Source organism: Neoarius graeffei, chromosome 6 (genome assembly GCF_027579695.1).
Source record: "Neoarius graeffei isolate fNeoGra1 chromosome 6, fNeoGra1.pri, whole genome shotgun sequence".
Lineage (NCBI taxonomy): Eukaryota > Metazoa > Chordata > Actinopteri > Siluriformes > Ariidae > Neoarius > Neoarius graeffei.
The window spans coordinates 93699372-93723349 of record NC_083574.1 but is presented as its reverse complement, the minus strand read 5'-3'; the positions used below and the strand labels follow the sequence as shown (position 1 = coordinate 93723349).

Below are 23978 nucleotides of genomic sequence, written 5' to 3'. Positions count from 1 at the left end.
ACATTCACACCTACGCTCAATTTAGAGTCACCAGTTAACCTAATCTGCATGTCTTTGGACTGTGGGGGAAACCGGAGCACCCGGAGGAAACCCACGCGGACACGGGGAGAACATGCAAACTCCACACAGAAAGGCCCTCGCCGGCCACAGGGCTCGAACCCGGACCTTCTTGCTGTGAGGCGACAGCGCTAACCACTACACCACCATGCTGCCCATACATAAATATATAGATATAAATTTGAAAGAAAGGAAAAAGTAAAATAAAAATGTTGAAAGAATTTTGATGAAATGACAGAAACAAACAAACAAATAAACAAACAAAATGCATATATTTACTTATATGCAGATCATAAACAGCGTTTCCTGTTAGTTCAGCATCCAGTGGAGAAAAGTATGAAAAGGGCAAAAATAAAAGCTTTTATGTACAAAAGTTGCTGTATGTTCTACTGGACTTGTATTTCCAACAATTATTCATATTTGTTCTTCCTCACTCAGATATATCATGGTCTGTAAAAAAAAAAAGTTGTATACAGTACTGTAGAAAAATCTCAGGCACATGTAAAGAAATGCTATTGACCAAAAATGGCTTCAAAAATAATGAAATAAAATGTTTCAACATGAAAAAAAATACTATAAGCAGTAATCAGTAAGCCATAATACAACCCCGATTCCAAAAAAGTTGGGACAAAGTACAAATTGTAAATAAAAACGGAATGCAATAATTTACAAATCTCAAAAACTGATATTGTATTCACAATAGAACAGAGACAACATATCAAATGTCGAAAGTGAGACATTTTGAAATTTCATGCCAGATATTGGCTCATTTGAAATTTCATGACAGCAACACATCTCAAAAAAGTTGGGACAGGGGCAATAAGAGGCTGGAAAAGTTAAAGGTACAAAAAAGGAACAGCTGGAGGACCAAATTGCAACTCATTAGGTCAATTGGCAATAGGTCATTAACATGACTGGGTATAAAAAGAGCATCTTGGAGTGGCAGCGGCTCTCAGAAGTAAAGATGGGAAGAGGATCACCAATCCCCCTAATTCTGCGCCGACAAATAGTGGAGCAATATCAGAAAGGAGTTCGACAGTGTAAAATTGCAAAGAGTTTGAACATATCATCATCTACAATGCATAATATCATCAAAAGATTCAGAGAATCTGGAAGAATCTCTGTGCGTAAGGGTCAAGGCCGGAAAACCATACTGGGTGCCCGTGATCTTCGGGCCCTTAGACGGCACTGCATCACATACAGGCATGCTTCTGTATTGGAAATCACAAAATGGGCTCAGGAATATTTCCCGAGAACATTATCTGTGAACACAATTCACCGTGCCATCCGCCGTTGCCAGCTAAAACTCTATAGTTCAAAGAAGAAGCCGTATCTAAACACGATCCAGAAGCGCAGACGTCTTCTCTGGGCCAAGGCTCATTTAAAATGGACTGTGGCAAAGTGGAAAACTGTTCTGTGGTCAGATGAATCAAAATTTGAAGTTCTTTATGGACATCAGGGACACCGTGTCATTCGGACTAAAGAGGAGAAGGACGACCCAAGTTGTTATCAGCGCTCAGTTCAGAAGCCTGTATCTCTGATGGTATGGGGTTGCATTAGTGCGTGTGGCATGGGCAGCTTACACATCTGGAAAGACACCATCAATGCTGAAAGGTATATCCAGGTTCTAGAGCAACATACGGTATGCTCCCATCCAGACGACGTCTCTTTCAGGGAAGACCTTGCATTTTCCAACATGACAATGCCAAACCACATACTGCATCAATTACAGCATCATGGCTGTGTAGAAGAAGGGTCCGGGTACTGAACTGGCCAGCCTGCAGTCCAGATCTTTCACCCATAGAAAACATTTGGCGCATCATAAAACAGAAGACAGTTGAGCAACTAGAATCCTACATTAGACAAGAATGGGTTAACATTCCTATCCCTAAACTTGAGCAACTTGTCTCCTCAGTCCCCAGACGTTTACAGACTGTTGTAAAGAGAAAAGGGGATGTCTCACAGTGGGAAACATGGCCTTGTCCCAACTTTTTTGAGATGTGTTGTTGTCATGAATTTTAAAAATCACCTAATTTTTCTCTTTAAATGATACATTTTCTCAGTTTAAACATTTGATATGTCATCTATGTTCTATTCTGAATAAAATATGGAATTTTGAAACTTCCACATCATTGTATTCCGTTTTTATTTACAATTTGTACTTTGTCCCAACTTTTTTGGAATCGGGGTTGTAAATTAATATAACAAAGTCGATATTTGGCGTGAGACGACTCTTTGCTTTAGTCTGAGGTCCAGTGAGTGCAGTTTTATGCGGAAATGAGCTGCAGGTTTTACTGAGCATCTTACAGAACCAGCCACAGTTCTTCTGGACACTTTGACCGTCACACTCACTTCTTCATTTTGCACCAAAACCCAGCAGCCTTCATTATGTTTTCTTTTTTAATCTGAAAAATGCTCTTTTATGGCATATGCTGCTCAGATACAAACTTTTTTTTTCCTGTAATATTTTAATTTTGTGCTGGGAAAAAAAAACCCCAAACACTTGGAACTCTAAAATGTATTTGTAATATTTTGACTCAATAATGTAGAAATCAGAAAATAGAAATCTATAACAAAGTTTGCATGGAAAAAATAGGGGGGCTAAGACTTTTGCACAGTACTGTATATATGCATTAATCTTTGATACATTTATTAATTTACCTTTGCTATAAGCAGAGTTCTAAGGTGTAGTTTTCTGTGGTGAAACCAGTTTTGTCTCACACTGTGTGTATTTTGCCTCTCCTTCTCTTTCAGGTTTCCCTGTTTAACTGTTTGACCGAGTCGAGTAGCCAGGAAGTGGCATGGCACATCACACCCAAGTGGATTCAAGCTAAATCAAATTTACTCTCTCTCTCTCTCACACACACACACACACACAATACCTCCAGCACTTTTTCTTGATAATGTTTCCCAGGATGACTTCAGCTCTGTGGAAGACAGCAGGGAAGATCATTAGACCTCCTCACACCTTTTATTGTTATATACTACAGTACATATTCCAGTGCCTCTGGAGCAGTGAGAGTTACGGATCTGAGCCATGATTTGAACTCACAACCCTCTGATCATTAAACCACCACCTCTCCAACCTGAGTTCATTTCTCACTCACTTTCCTGCAGCGTAAACCTCGGCTGTGTCAAACAGGTTCACGCCGCTCTCATAGGCTATGGTCATCAGCTGCTCTGCTACCTACAACACACACACACACACACAGTGAGACATGAACAATGATATAAGGTTAAACCCTCACTCTTCAGTTTGTTCAGAAAGGAAGAAAACTTTGTGTCATGCTGTTACAGGAAAATAATCAATGAAGGACGGTTTCAACCCCGAATTTGATAATTTTCTGATAACAAGGCATCACAACTTGGTTTATTCCTTTTATACCACAGTAATTTGCCACTGACTTTTTTTTTTAAATTCAAGAACAATACATTGCACATTTATCCATTTATTGTTGCACTTGATGGTGTGAAACAAGTTAGTTCCTGTTCTTATTACATTATGTTGATCACTGCCCTGCCTTTCTGTCTCTCTGACACACACACACACACACACACACACACACACACAACCTCGGGTGTGTTGAGGTATCCTGAAGTGTGTTGAATGTTGAGGTGTGTTGGTGTGTTGAAATATGTTGAATGTTGAAGTGTGTTGAGGTGTGTTGAATGTTGAGGTGTATTGAAGGTTGAGCTGTGTTGAGGTGTGTTGAGGTGTGTTGGTGTGTTGAGGTGTGTTGAATGTTGAGCTGTATTGAAGGTAGAGCTGTGTTGAAGTGTTTTGGTGTGTTGGTGTGTTGAATGTTAGTGTGTTGAGGTATGTTGAATGTTGAGGTGTGTTGAAGTGTATTGAATGTTGAAGTGTGCTGAGGTGTTGAATGTTGAGGTGTGTTGAGGTGTGTTGAATGTTGAAGTGTGTTGAATGTTGAGGTGTATTGAAGGTTGAGCTGTGTTGAAGTGTTTTGGTGTGTTGAAGTGTGTTGGTGTGTTGAATGTTGAGGTGTGTTGAGGTGCATTGAATGTTGAAGTGTGTTGAGGTGCGTTGAATGTTGAAGTGCGCTGAGGTGTTGAATGTTGAGGTGTGTTGAGGTGCGTTGAATGTTGAGGTGTGTTGAGGTGTGTTGAATGTTGGTGTGTTGAATGTTAGTGTGTTGAGGTCTGTTGAAGGTTGAGGTGTGTTGAAGGTTGAGGTGTGTTGAATGTTGAAGTGTGCTGAGGTGTGTTGAATGTTGAGGTGTGTTGAATGTTGAAGTGTGTTGAATGTTGAAGTGTGTTGAAGTGTGTTGAATGTTGAAGTGTGTTGAATGTTGAAGTGTGCTGAGGTGTGTTGAATGTTGAGGTGTGTTGAATGTTGAGGTGTGTTGAACGTTGAGGTGTGTTGAATGCTGAAGTGTGTTGAATGCTGAAGTGTGTTGAATGCTGAAGTGTGCTGAGGTGTGTTGAATGTTGAAGTGTGTTGAGGTGTGTTGAATGCTGAAGTGTGTTGAATGTTGAAGTGTGCTGAGGTGTTGAATGTTGAGGTCTGTTGAATGTTGAGATGTGTTGAATGTTGAAGTGTGTTGAATGTTGAAGTGTCTTGAGGTATGTTGAATGTTGAAGTGTGTTGAAGTGTGTTGAATGTTGAAGTGTGTTGAGGTGTTGAATATTGCGGTGTGTTGAATGCTGAAGTGTGTTGAGGTGTGTTGAATGCTGAAGTGTGTTGAATGTTGAAGTGTGTTGAGGTGTGTTGAATGCTGAAGTGTGTTGAAGTGTGTTGAATGTTGAAGTGTGTTGAGGTGTTGAATGTTGAGGTGTGTTGAACGTTGAGGTGTGTTGAATGCTGAAGTGTGTTGAGGTGTGTTGAATGCTGAAGTGTGTTGAGGTGTGTTGAATGCTGAAGTATGTTGAGGTGTGTTGAATGTTGAAGTGTGCTGAGGTGTATTGAATGTTGAGGTGTGTTGAATGTTGAGGTGTGTTGAATGTTGAGGTGTGTTGAATGCTGAAGTGTGTTGAGGTGTGTTGAATGCTGAAGTATGTTGAGGTGTGTTGAATGTTGAAGTGTGCTGAGGTGTGTTGAATGTTGAAGTGTCTTGAGGTATGTTGAATGTTGAAGTGTGTTGAAGTGTGTTGAATGTTGAAGTGTGTTGAGGTGTTGAATATTGCGGTGTGTTGAATGCTGAAGTGTGTTGAGGTGTGTTGAATGCTGAAGTGTGTTGAATGTTGAAGTGTGCTGAGGTGTGTTGAATTCTGAAGTGTGTTGAGGTGTGTTGAATGTTGAAGTGTGTTGAGGTGTGTTGAATGCTGAAGTGTGTTGAAGTGTGTTGAATGTTGAAGTGTGTTGAGGTGTTGAATGTTGAGGTGTGTTGAACGTTGAGGTGTGTTGAATGCTGAAGTGTGTTGAGGTGTGTTGAATGCTAAAGTGTGTTGAGGTGTGTTGAATGCTGAAGTATGTTGAGGTGTGTTGAATGTTGAAGTGTGCTGAGGTGTATTGAATGTTGAGGTGTGTTGAATGTTGAGGTGTGTTGAATGTTGAGGTGTTTTGAATGCTGAAGTGTGTTGAGGTGTGTTGAATGCTGAAGTATGTTGAGGTGTGTTGAATGTTGAAGTGTGCTGAGGTGTGTTGAATGTTGAAGTGTGCTGAGGTGTGTTGAATGCTGAAGTGTGTTGAAGTGTGTTGAATGTTGAAGTGTGTTGAAGTGTGTTGAATGCTGAAGTGTGTTGAAGTGTGTTGAATGTTGAAGTGTGCTGAGGTGTGTTGAATGTTGAGGTGTGTTGAATGTTGAAGTGTGTTGAAGTGTGTTGAATGCTGAAGTGTGTTGAGGTGTGTTGAATGTTGAGGTGTGTTGAATGTTGAAGTGTGTTGAAGTGTGTTGAGGTGTGTTGAATGTTGTAGTGTGCTGAGGTGTGTTGAATGTTGAAGTGTGCTGAGGTGTGTTGAATGTTGAGGTGTGTTGAATGTTGAGGTGTGTTGAACGTTGAGGTGTGTTGAATGCTGAAGTGTGTTGAAGTGTGTTGGATGTTGAAGTGTGTTGAGGTGTGTTGAATGTTGAAGTGTGCTGAGGTGTGTTGAATGTTGAAGTGTGCTGAGGTGTGTTGAATGTTGAGGTGTGTTGAATGTTGAAGTGTGTTGAATGTTGAGGTGTGTTGAATGTTGAGGTGTGTTGAACGTTGAGGTGTGTTGAATGCTGAAGTGTGTTGAAGTGTGTTGAATGTTGAAGTGTGCTGAGGTGTGTTGAATGTTGAGGTGTGTTGAACGTTGAGGTGTGTTGAATGTTGAAGTGTGTTGAAGTGTGTTGAATGCTGAAGTGTGTTGAATGCTGAAGTGTGCTGAGGTGTGTTGAATGTTGAAGTGTGTTGAGGTGTGTTGAATGCTGAAGTGTGTTGAATGTTGAAGTGTGCCTAGGTGTTGAATGTTGAGGTGTGTTGAATGTTGAGATGTGTTGAATGTTGAGATGTGTTGAATGTTGAAGTGTCTTGAGGTATGTTGAATGCTGAAGTGTGTTGAAGTGTGTTGAATGTTGAAGTGTGTTGAGGTGTTGAATGTTGAGGTGTGTTGAACGTTGAGGTGTGTTGAATGTTGAAGTGTCTTGAGGTATGTTGAATGCTGAAGTGTGCTGAGGTGTGTTGAATGTTGAAGTGTGTTGAGGTGTGTTGAATGCTGAAGTGTGTTGAGGTGTGTTGAATGCTGAAGTATGTTGAGGTGTGTTGAATGTTGAAGTGTGCTGAGGTGTATTGAATGTTGAGGTGTGTTGAATGTTGAGGTATGTTGAATGTTGAGGTGTGTTGAATGCTGAAGTGTGTTGAGGTGTGTTGAATGCTGAAGTATGTTGAGGTGTGTTGAATGTTGAAGTGTGCTGAGGTGTGTTGAATTCTGAAGTGTGTTGAGGTGTGTTGAATGTTGAAGTGTGCTGAGGTGTGTTGAATGTTGAGGTGTGTTGAATGTTGAGGTGTGTTGAATGTTGAGGTGTGTTGAATGCTGAAGTGTGTTGAGGTGTGTTGAATGCTGAAGTATGTTGAGGTGTGTTGAATGCTGAAGTGTGTTGAATGTTGAAGTGTGCTGAGGTGTTGAATGTTGAGGTGTGTTGAATGTTGAGATGTGTTGAATGTTGAGATGTGTTGAATGTTGAAGTGTGTTGAATGTTGAGGTGTGTTGAGGTGTGTTGAATGCTGAAGTGTGTTGAGGTGTGTTGAATGCTGAAGTGTGTTGAAGTGTGTTGAATGCTGAAGTGTGTTGAAGTGTGTTGAATGTTGAAGTGTGCTGAGGTGTGTTGAATGTTGAAGTGTGTTGAAGTGTGTTGAATGCTGAAGTGTGTTGAGGTGTGTTGAATGTTGAAGTGTGCTGAGGTGTGTTGAATGTTGAGGTGTGTTGAATGTTGAAGTGTGTTGAAGTGTGTTGAATGTTGAAGTGAAGTGTGTTGAATGCTGAAGTGTGTTGAAGTGTGTTGAATGTTGAAGTGTGTTGAAGTGTGTTGAATGCTGAAGTGTGTTGAAGTGTGTTGAATGCTGAAGTGTGTTGAAGTGTGTTGAATGTTGAAGTGTGCTGAGGTATGTTGAATGTTGAGGTGTGTTGAATGTTGAGGTGTGTTGAACGTTGAGGTGTGTTGAATGATGAGGTGTGTTGAATGTTGAGGTGTGTTGAACGTTGAGGTGTGTTGAATGTTGAAGTGTGTTGAAGTGTGTTGAATGCTGAAGTGTGTTGAATGCTGAAGTGTGTTGAATGCTGAAGTGTGTTGAATGTTGAAGTGTGCTGAGGTGTTGAATGTTGGTGTGTTGAGGTGTTGAATGTTGAGGTGTGTTGAATGTTGAGATGTGTTGAATGTTGAGATGTGTTGAATGTTGAAGTGTCTTGAGGTATGTTGAATGCTGAAGTGTGTTGAAGTGTGTTGAATGTTGAAGTGTGTTGAGGTGTTGAATGTTGAGGTGTGTTGAATGTTGAGGTGTGTTGAATGTTGAGGTGTGTTGAATGCTGAAGTGTGTTGAGGTGTGTTGAATGCTGAAGTGTGTTGAGGTGTGTTGAATGCTGAAGTATGTTGAGGTGTGTTGAATGTTGAAGTGTGCTGAGGTGTGTTGAATGTTGAGGTGTGTTGAATGCTGAGGTGTGTTGAATGTTGAAGTGTGCTGAGGTGTGTTGAATGTTGAGGTGTGTTGAATGTTGAGGTGTGTTGAGGTGTGTTGAATGTTGAGGTGTGTTGAATGTTGAGGTGTGTTGAACGTTGAGGTGTGTTGAATGCTGAAGTGTGTTGAGGTGTGTTGAATGTTGAGGTGTGTTGAGGTGTGTTGAATGTTGAGGTGTGTTGAGCTGTGTTGAATGCTGAAGTGTGTTGAGGTGTGTTGAATGTTGAGGTGTGTTGAATGTTGGTGTGTTGAATGTTGGTGTGTTGAATGTTAGTGTGTTGAGGTGTGTTGAATGTTGAGGTGTGTTGAATGTTGAGGTGTGTTGAACGTTGAGGTGTGTTGAATGTTGAAGTGTGTTGAATGCTGAAGTGTGTTGAAGTGTGTTGAATGTTGAAGTGTGTTGAAGTGTGTTGAATGTTGAAGTGTGTTGAATGTTGAAGTGTGCTGAGGTGTGTTGAATGTTGAGGTTTGTTGAATGCTGAAGTATGTTGAATGCTGAAGTGTGCTGAGGTGTGTTGAATGTTGAAGTGTGTTGAGGTGTGTTGAATGCTGAAGTGTGTTGAATGTTGAAGTGTGCTGAGGTGTGTTGAATGTTGAGGTGTGTTGAATGTTGAGGTGTGTTGAATGCTGAAGTGTGCTGAGGTGTGTTGAATGTTGAAGTGTGTTGAGGTGTGTTGAATGCTGAAGTGTGTTGAATGTTGAAGTGTGCTGAGGTGTTGAATGTTGAGGTGTATTGAATGTTCAGATGTGTTGAATGTTGAAGTGTGTTGAATGTTGAAGTGTCTTGAGGTATGTTGAATGCTGAAGTATGTTGAAGTGTGTTGAATGTTGAAGTGTGTTGAGGTGTTGAATGTTGAGGTGTGTTGAACGTTGAGGTGTGTTGAATGCTGAAGTGTGTTGAGGTGTGTTGAATGCTGAAGTGTGTTTAATGTTGAAGTGTGTTGAATGTTGAAGTGTGTTGAGGTGTGTTGAATGCTGAAGTGTGTTGAAGTGTGTTGAATGTTGAAGTGTGTTGAGGTGTTGAATGTTGAGGTGTGTTGAATGTTGAGGTGTGTTGAATGTTGAGGTGTGTTGAATGCTGAAGTGTGTTGAGGTGTGTTGAATGCTGAAGTGTGTTGAGGTGTGTTGAATGCTGAAGTATGTTGAGGTGTGTTGAATGTTGAAGTGTGCTGAGGTGTGTTGAATGTTGAGGTGTGTTGAATGTTGAGGTGTGTTGAATGCTGAAGTGTGTTGAAGTGTGTTGAATGTTGAAGTGTGCTGAGGTGTGTTGAATGTTGAGGTGTGTTGAATGTTGAAGTGTGTTGAAGTGTGTTGAATGCTGAAGTGTGTTGAGGTGTGTTGAATGTTGAGGTGTGTTGAATGTTGAAGTGTGTTGAAGTGTGTTGAATGTTGAAGTGTGTTGAGGTGTGTTGAATGTTGAAGTGTGCTGAGGTGTGTTGAATGTTGAAGTGTGTTGAATGTTGAGGTGTGTTGAATGTTGAGGTGTGTTGAACGTTGAGGTGTGTTGAATGCTGAAGTGTGTTGAAGTGTGTTGAATGTTGAAGTGTGTTGAGGTGTGTTGAATGTTGAAGTGTGCTGAGGTGTGTTGAATGTTGAAGTGTGCTGAGGTGTGTTGAATGTTGAGGTGTGTTGAATGTTGAGGTGTGTTGAACGTTGAGGTGTGTTGAATGCTGAAGTGTGTTGAAGTGTGTTGAATGTTGAAGTGTGCTGAGGTGTGTTGAATGTTGAGGTGTGTTGAACGTTGAGGTGTGTTGAATGTTGAAGTGTGTTGAAGTGTGTTGAATGCTGAAGTGTGTTGAATGTTGAAGTGTGCTGAGGTGTGTTGAATGTTGAAGTGTGTTGAGGTGTGTTGAATGCTGAAGTGTGTTGAATGTTGAAGTGTGCCTAGGTGTTGAATGTTGAGATGTGTTGAATGTTGAGATGTGTTGAATGTTGAAGTGTCTTGAGGTATGTTGAATGCTGAAGTGTGTTGAGGTGTGTTGAATGCTGAACTGTGTTGAAGTGTGTTGAATGTTGAAGTGTGCTGAGGGGTGTTGAATGTTGAGGTGTGTTGAATGTTGAAGTGTGTTGAAGTGTGTTGAATGCTGAAGTGTGTTGACGTGTGTTGAATGTTGAAGTGTGCTGAGGTGTGTTGAATGTTGAGGTGTGTTGAATGTTGAGGTGTGTTGAATGTTGACGTGTGTTGAATGCTGAAGTGTGTTGAGGTGTGTTGAATGCTGAAGTATGTTGAGGTGTGTTGAATGTTGAAGTGTGCTGAGGTGTGTTGAATGTTGAAGTGTGCTGAGGTGTGTTGAATGCTGAAGTGTGTTGAAGTGTGTTGAATGTTGAAGTGTGTTGAAGTGTGTTGAATGCTGAAGTGTGTTGAAGTGTGTTGAATGCTGAAGTGTGTTGAAGTGTGTTGAATGTTGAAGTGTGCTGAGGTGTGTTGAATGTTGAGGTGTGTTGAATGTTGAAGTGTGTTGAAGTGTGTTGAATGCTGAAGTGTGTTGAGGTGTGTTGAATGTTGAGGTGTGTTGAATGTTGAAGTGTGTTGAAGTGTGTTGAGGTGTGTTGAATGTTGAAGTGTGCTGAGGTGTGTTGAATGTTGAAGTGTGCTGAGGTGTGTTGAATGTTGAGGTGTGTTGAATGTTGAAGTGTGTTGAATGTTGAGGTGTGTTGAATGTTGAGGTGTGTTGAACGTTGAGGTGTGTTGAATGCTGAAGTGTGTTGAAGTGTGTTGAATGTTGAAGTGTGCTGAGGTGTGTTGAATGTTGAGGTGTGTTGAACGTTGAGGTGTGTTGAATGTTGAAGTGTGTTGAAGTGTGTTGAATGCTGAAGTGTGTTGAATGCTGAAGTGTGCTGAGGTGTGTTGAATGTTGAAGTGTGTTGAGGTGTGTTGAATGCTGAAGTGTGTTGAATGTTGAAGTGTGCCTAGGTGTTGAATGTTGAGGTGTGTTGAATGTTGAGATGTGTTGAATGTTGAGATGTGTTGAATGTTGAAGTGTCTTGAGGTATGTTGAATGCTGAAGTGTGTTGAAGTGTGTTGAATGTTGAAGTGTGTTGAGGTGTTGAATGTTGAGGTGTGTTGAACGTTGAGGTGTGTTGAATGCTGAAGTGTGTTGAGGTGTGTTGAATGCTGAAGTGTGTTGAGGTGTGTTGAATGCTGAAGTATGTTGAGGTGTGTTGAATGTTGAAGTGTGCTGAGGTGTATTGAATGTTGAGGTGTGTTGAATGTTGAGGTGTGTTGAATGTTGAGGTGTGTTGAATGCTGAAGTATGTTGAGGTGTGTTGAATGTTGAAGTGTGCTGAGGTGTGTTGAATTCTGAAGTGTGTTGAGGTGTGTTGAATGTTGAAGTGTGCTGAGGTGTGTTGAATGTTGAGGTGTGTTGAATGTTGAGGTGTGTTGAATGTTGAGGTGTGTTGAATGCTGAAGTGTGTTGAGGTGTGTTGAATGCTGAAGTATGTTGAGGTGTGTTGAATGCTGAAGTGTGTTGAATGTTGAAGTGTGCTGAGGTGTTGAATGTTGAGGTGTGTTGAATGTTGAGATGTGTTGAATGTTGAGATGTGTTGAATATTGAAGTGTGTTGAATGTTGAGGTGTGTTGAGGTGTGTTGAATGCTGAAGTGTGTTGAGGTGTGTTGAATGCTGAAGTGTGTTGAAGTGTGTTGAATGCTGAAGTGTGTTGAAGTGTGTTGAATGTTGAAGTGTGCTGAGGTGTGTTGAATGTTGAAGTGTGTTGAAGTGTGTTGAATGCTGAAGTGTGTTGAGGTGTGTTGAATGTTGAAGTGTGCTGAGGTGTGTTGAATGTTGAGGTGTGTTGAATGTTGAAGTGTGTTGAAGTGTGTTGAATGTTGAAGTGAAGTGTGTTGAATGCTGAAGTGTGTTGAAGTGTGTTGAATGTTGAAGTGTGTTGAAGTGTGTTGAATGTTGAAGTGTGTTGAATGTTGAAGTGTGTTGAAGTGTGTTGAATGCTGAAGTGTGTTGAAGTGTGTTGAATGCTGAAGTGTGTTGAAGTGTGTTGAATGTTGAAGTGTGCTGAGGTATGTTGAATGTTGAGGTGTGTTGAATGTTGAGGTGTGTTGAACGTTGAGGTGTGTTGAATGTTGAGGTGTGTTGAATGTTGAGGTGTGTTGAACGTTGAGGTGTGTTGAATGTTGAAGTGTGTTGAAGTGTGTTGAATGCTGAAGTGTGTTGAATGTTGAAGTGTGTTGAATGCTGAAGTGTGTTGAATGCTGAAGTGTGTTGAATGTTGAAGTGTGTTGAATGTTGAAGTGTGTTGAATGCTGAAGTGTGTTGAATGTTGAAGTGTGCAGAGGTGTTGAATGTTGGTGTGTTGAGGTGTTGAATGTTGAGGTGTGTTGAATGTTGAGATGTGTTGAATGTTGAGATGTGTTGAATGTTGAAGTGTCTTGAGGTATGTTGAATGCTGAAGTGTGTTGAAGTGTGTTGAATGTTGAAGTGTGTTGAGGTGTTGAATGTTGAGGTGTGTTGAATGTTGAGGTGTGTTGAATGTTGAGGTGTGTTGAATGCTGAAGTGTGTTGAGGTGTGTTGAATGCTGAAGTGTGTTGAGGTGTGTTGAATGCTGAAGTATGTTGAGGTGTGTTGAATGTTGAAGTGTGCTGAGGTGTGTTGAATGTTGAGGTGTGTTGAATGTTGAGGTGTGTTGAATGCTGAGGTGTGTTGAATGTTGAAGTGTGCTGAGGTGTGTTGAATGTTGAGGTGTGTTGAATGTTGAGGTGTGTTGAGGTGTGTTGAATGTTGAAGTGTGCTGAGGTGTGTTGAATGTTGAGGTGTGTTGAATGTTGAGGTGTGTTGAACGTTGAGGTGTGTTGAATGCTGAAGTGTGTTGAGGTGTGTTGAATGTTGAGGTGTGTTGAGGTGTGTTGAATGTTGAGGTGTGTTGAGGTGTGTTGAATGCTGAAGTGTGTTGAGGTGTGTTGAATGTTGAGGTGTGTTGAGGTGTGTTGAATGTTGAGGTGTGTTGAATGTTGGTGTGTTGAATGTCAGTGTGTTGAGGTCTGTTGAAGGTTGAGGTGTGTTGAAGGTTGAAGTGTGCTGAGGTGTGTTGAATGTTGAGGTGTGTTGAATGTTGAAGTGTGTTGAATGCTGAAGTGTGTTGAAGTGTGTTGAATGTTGAAGTGTGTTGAAGTGTGTTGAATGTTGAAGTGTGTTGAATGTTGAAGTGTGCTGAGGTGTGTTGAATGTTGAGGTGTGTTGAATGCTGAAGTGTGTTGAATGCTGAAGTATGTTGAATGCTGAAGTGTGCTGAGGTGTGTTGAATGTTGAAGTGTGTTGAGGTGTGTTGAATGCTGAAGTGTGTTGAATGTTGAAGTGTGCTGAGGTGTTGAATGTTGAGGTGTATTGAATGTTCAGATGTGTTGAATGTTGAGATGTGTTGAATGTTGAAGTGTGTTGAATGTTGAAGTGTCTTGAGGTATGTTGAATGCTGAAGTATGTTGAAGTGTGTTGAATGTTGAAGTGTGTTGAGGTGTTGAATGTTGAGGTGTGTTGAACGTTGAGGTGTGTTGAATGCTGAAGTGTGTTGAGGTGTGTTGAATGCTGAAGTGTGTTTAATGTTGAAGTGTGTTGAATGTTGAAGTGTGTTGTGGTGTGTTGAATGCTGAAGTGTGTTGAAGTGTGTTGAATGTTGAAGTGTGTTGAGGTGTTGAATGTTGAGGTGTGTTGAATGTTGGTGTGTTGAATGTTGAGGTGTGTTGAATGCTGAAGTGTGTTGAGGTGTGTTGAATGCTGAAGTGTGTTGAGGTGTGTTGAATGCTGAAGTATGTTGAGGTGTGTTGAATGTTGAAGTGTGCTGAGGTGTGTTGAATGTTGAGGTGTGTTGAATGTTGAGGTGTGTTGAATGCTGAAGTGTGTTGAAGTGTGTTGAATGTTGAAGTGTGCTGAGGTGTGTTGAATGTTGAGGTGTGTTGAATGTTGAAGTGTGTTGAAGTGTGTTGAATGCTGAAGTGTGTTGAGGTGTGTTGAATGTTGAGGTGTGTTGAATGTTGAAGTGTGTTGAAGTGTGTTGAATGTTGAAGTGTGTTGAGGTGTGTTGAATGTTGAAGTGTGTTGAACGTTGAGGTGTGTTGAATGTTGAAGTGTGTTGAAGTGTGTTGAATGCTGAAGTGTGTTGAATGTTGAAGTGTGCTGAGGTGTGTTGAATGTTGAGGTGTGTTGAACGTTGAGGTGTGTTGAATGTTGAAGTGTGTTGAAGTGTGTTGAATGCTGAAGTGTGTTGAATGCTGAAGTGTGCTGAGGTGTGTTGAATGTTGAAGTGTGTTGAGGTGTGTTGAATGCTGAAGTGTGTTGAATGTTGAAGTGTGCCTAGGTGTTGAATGTTGAGGTGTGTTGAATGTTGAGATGTGTTGAATGTTGAGATGTGTTGAATGTTGAAGTGTCTTGAGGTATGTTGAATGCTGAAGTGTGTTGAGGTGTGTTGAATGCTGAACTGTGTTGAAGTGTGTTGAATGTTGAAGTGTGCTGAGGTGTGTTGAATGTTGAGGTGTGTTGAATGTTGAAGTGTGTTGAAGTGTGTTGAATGCTGAAGTGTGTTGACGTGTGTTGAATGTTGAAGTGTGCCTAGGTGTTGAATGTTGAGGTGTGTTGAATGTTGAGATGTGTTGAATGTTGAGGTGTGTTGAATGTTGAAGTGTCTTGAGGTATGTTGAATGCTGAAGTGTGTTGAGGTGTGTTGAATGCTGAACTGTGTTGAAGTGTGTTGAATGTTGAAGTGTGCTGAGGTGTGTTGAATGTTGAGGTGTGTTGAATGTTGAAGTGTGTTGAAGTGTGTTGAATGCTGAAGTGTGTTGACGTGTGTTGAATGTTCAAGTGTGCTGAGGTGTGTTGAATGTTGAGGTGTGTTGAATGTTGAGGTGTGTTGAATGCTGAAGTGTGTTGAGGTGTGTTGAATGCTGAAGTATGTTGAGGTGTGTTGAATGCTGAAGTGTGTTGAATGTTGAAGTGTGCTGAGGTGTTGAATGTTGAGGTGTGTTGAATGTTGAGATGTGTTGAATGTTGAGATGTGTTGAATGTTGAAGTGTGTTGAGGTGTGTTGAATGCTGAAGTGTGTTGAGGTGTGTTGAATGCTGAAGTGTGTTGAAGTGTGTTGAATGTTGAAGTGTGTTGAAGTGTGTTGAATGTTGAAGTGTGTTGAAGTGTGTTGAATGCTGAAGTGTGGTGAAGTGTGTTGAATGTTGAAGTGTGCTGAGGTGTGTTGAATGTTGAGGTGTGTTGAATGCTGAAGTGTGTTGAAGTGTGTTGAATGTTGAAGTGTGCTGAGGTGTGTTGAATGTTGAAGTGTGCTGAGGTGTGTTGAATGTTGAAGTGTGTTGAATGTTGAAGTGTGTTGAATGTTGAAGTGTGTTGAGGTGTGTTGAATGTTGAAGTGTGTTGAATGTTGAAGTGTGTTGAAGTGTGTTGAATGCTGAAGTGTGTTGAAGTGTGTTGAATGTTGAAGTGTGCTGAGGTGTGTTGAATGTTGAGGTGTGTTGAACGTTGAGGTGTGTTGAATGCTGAAGTGTGTTGAATGCTGAAGTGTGTTGAATGCTGAAGTGTGTTGAATGTTGAAGTGTGCTGAGGTGTGTTGAATGTTGAAGTGTGTTGAGGTGTGTTGAATGCTGAAGTGTGTTGAATGTTGAAGTGTGCTGAGGTGTTGAATGTTGAGGTGTGTTGAATGTTGAGATGTTTTGAATGTTGAGATGTGTTGAATGTTGAAGTGTGTTGAATGTTGAAGTGTCTTGAGGTATGTTGAATGCTGAAGTGTGTTGAAGTGTGTTGAATGTTGAAGTGTGTTGAGGTGTTGAATGTTGAGGTGTGTTGAATGTTGAGGTGTGTTGAATGTTGAGGTGTGTTGAATGCTGAAGTGTGTTGAGGTGTGTTGAATGCTGAAGTGTGTTGAGGTGTTTTGAATTCTGAAGTATGTTGAGGTGTGTTGAATGTTGAAGTGTGCTGAGGTGTGTTGAATGTTGAGGTGTGTTGAATGTTGAAGTGTGCTGAGGTGTGTTGAATGTTGAGGTGTGTTGAATGTTGAGGTGTGTTGAATGTTGAGGTGTGTTGAACGTTGAGGTGTGTTGAATGCTGAAGTGTGTTGAGGTGTGTTGAATGCTGAAGTGTGTTGAGGTGTGTTGAATGTTGAGGTGTGTTGAGGTGTGTTGAATGCTGAAGTGTGTTGAGGTGTGTTGAATGTTGAGGTGTGTTGAGGTGTGTTGAATGTTGAGGTGTGTTGAGGTGTGTTGAATGTTGAGGTGTGTTGAATGCTGAAGTGTGTTGAGGTGTGTTGAATGCTGAAGTGTGTTGAGGTGTGTTGAATGTTGGTGTGTTGAGGTGTGTTGAATGTTGAGGTGTGTTGAATGCTGAAGTGTGTTGAGGTGTGTTGAATGCTGAAGTGTGTTGAGGTGTGTTGAATGCTGAAGTATGTTGAGGTGTGTTGAGGTGTGTTGAATGTTGAGGTGTGTTGAATGCTGAAGTGTGTTGAGGTGCGTTGAATGTTGAGGTGTGTTGAATGTTGAGGTGTGTTGAGGTGTGTTGAATGCTGAAGTGTGTTGAGGTGTGTTGAATGTTGAGGTGTGTTGAATGCTGAAGTGTGCTGAGGTGTGTTGAATGTTGAAGTGTGTTGAGGTGTGTTGAATGCTGAAGTGTGTTGAATGTTGAAGTGTGCTGAGGTGTTGAATGTTGAGGTGTATTGAATGTTCAGATGTGTTGAATGTTGAGATGTGTTGACTGTTGAAGTGTGTTGAATGTTGAAGTGTCTTGAGGTATGTTGAATGCTGAAGTATGTTGAAGTGTGTTGAATGTTGAAGTGTGTTGAGGTGTTGAATGTTGAGGTGTGTTGAACGTTGAGGTGTGTTGAATGCTGAAGTGTGTTGAGGTGTGTTGAATGCTGAAGTGTGTTTAATGTTGAAGTGTGTTGAATGTTGAAGTGTGTTGAGGTGTGTTGAATGCTGAAGTGTGTTGAAGTGTGTTGAATGTTGAAGTGTGTTGAGGTGTTGAATGTTGAGGTGTGTTGAATGTTGAGGTGTGTTGAATGCTGAAGTGTGTTGAGGTGTGTTGAATGCTCAAGTGTGTTGAGGTGTGTTGAATGTTGAGGTGTGTTGAATGCTGAAGTGTGTTGAGGTGTGTTGAATGTTGAGGTGTGTTGAATGTTGAGGTGTGTTGAGGTGTGTTGAATGCTGAAGTGTGTTGAGGTGTGTTGAATGTTGAGGTGTGTTGAATGCTGAAGTGTGTTGAGGTGTGTTGAATGTTGAGGTGTGTTGAATGTTGAGGTGTGTTGAGGTGTGTTGAATGTTGAGGTGTGTTGAATGCTGAAGTGTGTTGAGGTGTGTTGAATGTTGAGGTGTGTTGAATGTTGAGGTGTGTTGAGGTGTGTTGAATGTTGAGGTGTGTTGAATGCTGAAGTGTGTTGAGGTGTGTTGAATGTTGAGGTGTGTTGAGGTGTGTTGAATGCTGAAGTGTGTTGAGGTGTGTTGAATGCTGAAGTGTGTTGAGGTGTGTTGAATGTTGAGGTGTGTTGAATGTTGAGGTGTGTTGAATGCTGAAGTGTGTTGAGGTGTGTTGAATGTTGAGGTGTGTTGAATGTTGAGGTGTGTTGAATGCTGAAGTGTGTTGAGGTGTGTTGAATGCTGAAGTGTGTTGAGGTGTGTTGAATGTTGAATGGTGTTGAGGTGTGTTGAATGTTGAATGGTGTTGGTTTGTTTGAGAGTGTTTCAGTTCTCACGAGCAGCAGTAAGGTCAGTGCATCAGTTTGCTCTCTCAATGACACAGAATAATCACTGTGCAGTGACCCTTATACAGTTTTCTCCGGAGCACTGTGTGTGTGTGTGTGTGTGTGTGTGTGTGTGTGTGTGTGTGTGTGTGTGTGTGTGTCCGTCCGTCCGTCCGTCCGTCTATCTGTTTGCACGTGCAAAATGACCTCCTCAGGGCTTTTTCTAAACCAGCTAATCTAATGTGATTTGCCTTCTCTGAGGTTCTGCCTGGAATTTGAAAACATTCCGTCTTTCCAGCTCAGCCATAATCTGAGTCCCGCCACGATCCTCATGTGCAGAAGGAGAGAAAGAAAATGAGAAGGCAAAAGGGATGAGAAAGAAGAATGAAAAGAGGAAGACTTAAGCTCCTTAAGTTAATGAGATGTGTCTTGGCTGAGCTCGGTGCCATGAAGCGCATTAATCTCATTGGAGATTTCTGTCCAAAACAATAACTTTACTGAGCAGTTCAACATGTCTGACTGCTTTAAACATGCTGCAGAGCTCAGCCATGCTGTCTTTCAAAGATAAACGGGCAACAGGATCAGCTTTTAGTTTGGCACCCACCTCACCTCACGTCACATTATTTGCTGTCTTAAAGTGGATTATTTTGGATTTTTGTAGAACCAAGTTTCTAACATTCATAAGAAAAACACACAGAATGGAGTGAAGAAGTGAGAAGTGTCGCTGGGGCTGATTTCTTTCAAACCCAAACTCTAGATTCAGGCAGCTGATGAGTCACAGTCATGACGATATTTTTCACGAACTACACCATAATACATAATATTATCCATACAGGACACTTTTACCATGGAATAAAAACGTGTTCTATTCCCTTCTATCGGGCTTCATTAATTTGGTTTGATAACATGCAATATTGTTATCATATCGCTTTTCCTACCTGTATTACATCACTCTACCCAATGGAGAATTAGTGTGTAATATTATGACAACATTGCATGCTGTCAAGACAACATGACATCACACGTCAGAGATGTAAAACTTCTGCGCTAGCAAGCGACTGTGAAAATTTGTAAACAAACATGGCCGCCAGGTTTGCTTCATTAAAAATGGAAGATTTTGAAAGAATTTTGGCTGCCAGGTTGCTCCGTTGTGTGCAGCTGTCCATGTTGATTTTAAAAAGAACTAAGTAAATTACACAGGGAAAATAATAATAATATTCTGCTTGACTGCACTAGCGTTGGCCTTCGCTAACACTACACCGGCTGGAAGGTAACTGGACTACCATGTTAACAGCACTAAGTTGTGGGTAGCTAGCGTTGGCCTTTGTTAACACTACTGCTCAATGGTACACTGACTGGAAGGTAACTGGACTGCCACGTTAAGAGCAACAAGTTGTGGGTAAGCTAGCATTGACCTTTGCTAATGCTACTGCTCAATGCTACACCGGCTGGAAGATAACTGGACTGCCACACTAAGAGCAACGAGTTGTGGGTAAAGGCCTCTACATGCTCTTGCGACAAGGCTTTCGCAGATAGCTTTTCGCAGACAGTTGTAATTTATCGTTGAGCGGGGAGTAATAGGCATGCGCGATGTTATTCACCGCCACAACGCAAGGGGGCACGAAGTCGTGAAATCGCTAGGAGTAGTTGGTGGGTGTGGTTAGTGGAGTGTTTATCCTCCGGTTACTTATAATGACTAGAACTGGAGTCGTATAGATGTACTTCCTCACTTCCTCAATCAACCGCTCTTTGTGCTGCTCCATCTTCGCTCGTGTTTTTAAAAATGGCGGTTGTGAAAACAAAACAAACTGGGAAAGTAGGGAAGCAGAAGTGCGTGTACAGCGGATGTAGAGTGGACCAATCAGAGCCCTCTTGTCTGCGACGCTGTCTGCGAGGCTGTCTGCGGTGGTCACAATTTTTGGGAAGTGCGCGCAGAGCATCTGCAAAGGGGGGGGGCTTCGCAGACGCCATCTGTGACACCATCTGCGAGGACTGGGTTGTCAGCATAAATTGGCCTTAAGCTAGTGTTGACCTTTGCTAACGCTACTGCTACACTGGCTGGAAGGTAACTGGACTGCCGCCCTAACAGCACCGAGTCGCAGGTAAGCTAGCGTTGGCCTTTGAGAATGCTGATATGAAGAGAGTGTATTATAATAATAATAATAATAATAATAATTCAACGAAAGAATTTGAAAAAAGTTGTCGAAATATAAAGATCTGGAAATCAAAGTGTCTAGAATGTGTGGTGTGACGACTAAAATGATCCCAGTCATAATTGGAGTGCTAGGGGTGATAAAAAAGGGAGTGAGTGAGCACCTTGGGAGAATACCAGGAGATAGTGAGATCAACCAAATTCAGAAAATAGCCTTGTTAGGAACTCCACATATCCTACAGAAAGTGCTTTCTATTACATGATCAACAGTTATATTCCCCAGGTGTATGGTATATACCCAGATATAACTTGTATAGAAATGAAACCGATGAACCCTATAATAATAATAATAATAATAATAATAATAATAATAATAATAATAATAATAATATTGGCTGGCTTTTTTTTGTGGTATATCAGAAATATTCCATTCAGCTGTTTGTCTTCGCCTCGTTCAGTATCATGCTAGCTGAATGGAATATATCTGATATACCACTCAACGCCAGACAATATTATTTAAATATACACCATCAGTGATGATTGAGAAGGTGTGTGTGAAATACAGTTGTGAACACGGTGGGTTATTTACTCTGTCATTTTATTTTTTCCCAAAAATGTCCAATCAAAGTATGTAAAAGGACAGATGACAGAATCTCAAGTCATTGAACAGCCCTTGAATAGTTACAAGATCCTGAGGATGTGGAGTTCTGTGAAAAGACTTGTCTTTGGTGTTGGATTGAGAGCCTCTTTGTGACACACACACACAAATCCACGTGCCACCGCATATCCACCGTGGGTAGCATGGTGGTGTAATGGTTAGCACGGTTGCCTCACAGCAAGAAGGTTCCGAGTTCGAGCCCAAAGGCCGCCGAGGGCCTTTCTGTGTGGAGTTTGCATGTTCTCCCTGTGTCTGCGTGGGTTTTCTCCGGGTGCTCCGGTTTCCCCCCCAATCCAAAGACATGCAGTTAGGTTGACGTGCTGAGGTGCCCTTGAGCAAGGTACCGAACCCCTGACTGCTCCTTGGGTGCTCTGGTGTGGCTGCCCACTGCTCTGAGTGTGTGTTCACTGCTTCAGATGGGTTAAATGCAGAGGATGAATTTCACTGTGCTTGAAGTGTGCATGTGACGAATAAAGGTTTCTTCTTCTAATGCCTGTTCTTTTTTTATATTTAAAATTTTTATATTTATTTTTTGTAATTATCATGATTTTTTTATTATTATTATTTATTAGAATGTCTGATTACTTAAGTTTTATTTTTAATAATATGTATCATGTTGCCTCGCAGTTTTCTTTGGTCGCCCTAGAGTTACTGAAGCCTTGAGCATAAAACACTACCTCACATCCATCTTGCGTGCCTGAGGAGACCACTGAGCCATTTGTGTGTGTGTGTGTTGGGGGGATGATGATCTGGACAACTGGGGTGAGAGACCTCGCCTCAGCTGCACCCCGAGGTTCTGGTCTTTTGGCCTCTCGGAAATAAAGACAAGGACGCTGAGGACAGTGGATGATGTAAAGTTCTGGAGGACATCTGGGCACAGATGAGTAAACAACTCTTTGGGGCTGGATGGTGCATCATATTTGTACTTTTGAGGACGTCAAAGACTTTCCTTGGACTAAAAGTTGACTAAAAGCTGAAACTGTTCCACCTGTCTTCTTCCTCTGGTTCTTTAATAACACCAGCTGTTCTTTGGGTTCCTATAATCTCCTGAAGTGAGCAGACGGAGACCGTGCTGTCACTCCCTCAGTTCAGCACAGCATCACATGACTTCCTAAACAAGACTTCCTGTTTTATTCTTGCTCTGCTGTATCTTCTGGACAATAAATTCAGACTTATGTGTCCATACAAACTGGCGTCAGATGGCTGTAAAGACCATTTGGAGTGAAGAGTGTCCAAATGCGGTCATAAAAATACCTTATTGTTTCTATAGTAACAGCTTATCATGGGAGGGTCTTACAGTTGTACCTACAGTTGACACTCCACATGAACAGATTAACAACCATCTGTAAACATAGATTTGGTGAAGTTTTCTCTCAGGAGATGTTTAACATTGATGGAAGGAGTCTCCAGTGTCAGTTTTTCCATCATCTTCATGAAGGAGGAGTTTACGCTTTGCAGTTTCTCGGTAATGTTAACAAGCCGTGTTTGTTTCATCTTATTAAATTCAAAAGAGAAAGAAAAGAGAATGAATGAATGAATATTTATTTATTGCTGCTATACCGTAAGTGAAAACTGGAAATAGAGTGGATGTAAAAAGTGTACACACCCTGTTAAAATTATTAATTTTTATATCACAAAAACCTATGAGACCATGATAAGTAATTTCAAAACTTTTCACACCTTTAATGTGACCTACAGTGGTGCTTGAAAGTTTGTAAACCTTTGAGAATTTTCTATATTTCTGCATAAATATGACCTAAAACGTCATCAGATTTTCATACAAGTCCTAAAAGTAGATAAAGAGAACCCAGTTAAACAAATGAGACAAAAAGATTATGCTTGGTCATTTATTTATTGAGGAAAATGATCCGATATTACATATCTGTGAGTGGCAAAAGTATGTGAACCTCTAGGATTAGCCGTTAATTTGAAGGTGAAATTAGAGTCAGGTGTTTTCAATCAATGGGATGACAATCAGGTGTGAGTGGGCACCCTGTTTTATTTAAAGAACAGGGATCTATCAAAGTCTGATCTTCACAACACATTTATGGAAGTGTATTATGGCACGAACAAAGGAGATTTCTGAGGACCTCAGAAAAAGTGTTGTTGATGCTCATCAGGCTAGAAAAGGTTACAAAACTATATCTAAAGAGTTTGGACTCCACCAATCCACAGTCAGACAGATTGTGTACAAATGGAGGACATTCAAGACCATTGTTACCCTCCCCAGGAATGGTCAACCAACAAAGATCACTCCAAGAGCAAGGCGTGTAATAGTTGGCAAGGTCACAAAGGACCCCAGGGTAACTTCTAAGCAACTGAAGGCCTCTTATACATTGGCTAATGTTAATGTTCATGAGTCCACCATCAGGAGAACACTGAACAACAATGATGTGCATGGCAGGGCTGCAAGGAGAAAGCCACTGCTCTCCAAAAAGAACATTGCTGCTCATCTGCAGTTTGCTAAAGATCGCGTGGACAAGCCAGAAGGCTATTGGAAAAATGTTTTGTGGATGGATGAGACCAAAATAGAATTTTTTTATTTAAATGAGAAGCGTTATGTTTGGAGAAAGGAAAACACTGCATTCCAACATAAGAACCTTATCCCATCTGTGAAACATGGTGGTGGTAGTATCATGGTTTTGGCCTGTTTTGCTGCATCTGGGCCAGGACGGCTTGCCATCATTGATGGAACAATGAATTCTGAATTATACCAGCGAATTCTAAAGGAAAATGTCAGGACATCTGTCCATGAACTGAATCTCAATAGAAGGTGGGTCATGCAGCAAGACAACGACCCTAAGCACACAAGTCGTTCTACCAAAGAATGGTTAAAGAAGAATAAAGTTAATGTTTTGGAATGGCTAAGTCAAAGTCCTGACCTTAATCCAATGGAAATGTTGTGGAAGGACCTGAAGCGAGCAGTTCATGTGAGGAAACCCACCAACATCCCAGAGTTGAAGCTGTTCTGTACGGAGGAACGGGCTAAAATTCCTCCAAGCCGGTGTGCAGGACTGATCAACAGTTACCGCAAACGTTTAGTTGCAGTTATTGCTGCACAAGTGGGTCACACCAGATACTGAAAGCAAAGGTTCACATACTTTTGCCACTCACAGATATGTAATATTGGATCATTTTCCTCAATAAATAAATGACCAAGTATAATATTTTTGTCTCATTTGTTTAACTGGGTTCTCTTTATCTACTTTTAGGACTTGTGTGAAAATCTGATGATGTTTTAGGTCATATTTATGCAGAAATATAGAAAATTCTAAAGGGTTCACAAACTTTCAAACACCACTGTATAACCTGTCCAATTCAATTGAAAAACAAACTA

General features: G+C 41.2%; 1 protein-coding gene across 1 annotated transcript in view; it reads right to left on the bottom strand.

Moving 5' to 3' along the window:
* Positions 1 to 23978, bottom strand: part of kcnab1a (potassium voltage-gated channel subfamily A regulatory beta subunit 1a) — a 292071-nt gene that overhangs the window by 82976 nt on the left and 185117 nt on the right. The window contains exons 4-5 of the mRNA XM_060923049.1: positions 3165 to 3244; positions 2940 to 2984 (exon numbers count right to left, since the gene is read on the bottom strand). Coding sequence (XP_060779032.1) covers positions 2940 to 2984; positions 3165 to 3244 — 125 coding nt within the window. The remainder of the gene's footprint in view (positions 1 to 2939; positions 2985 to 3164; positions 3245 to 23978) is intronic.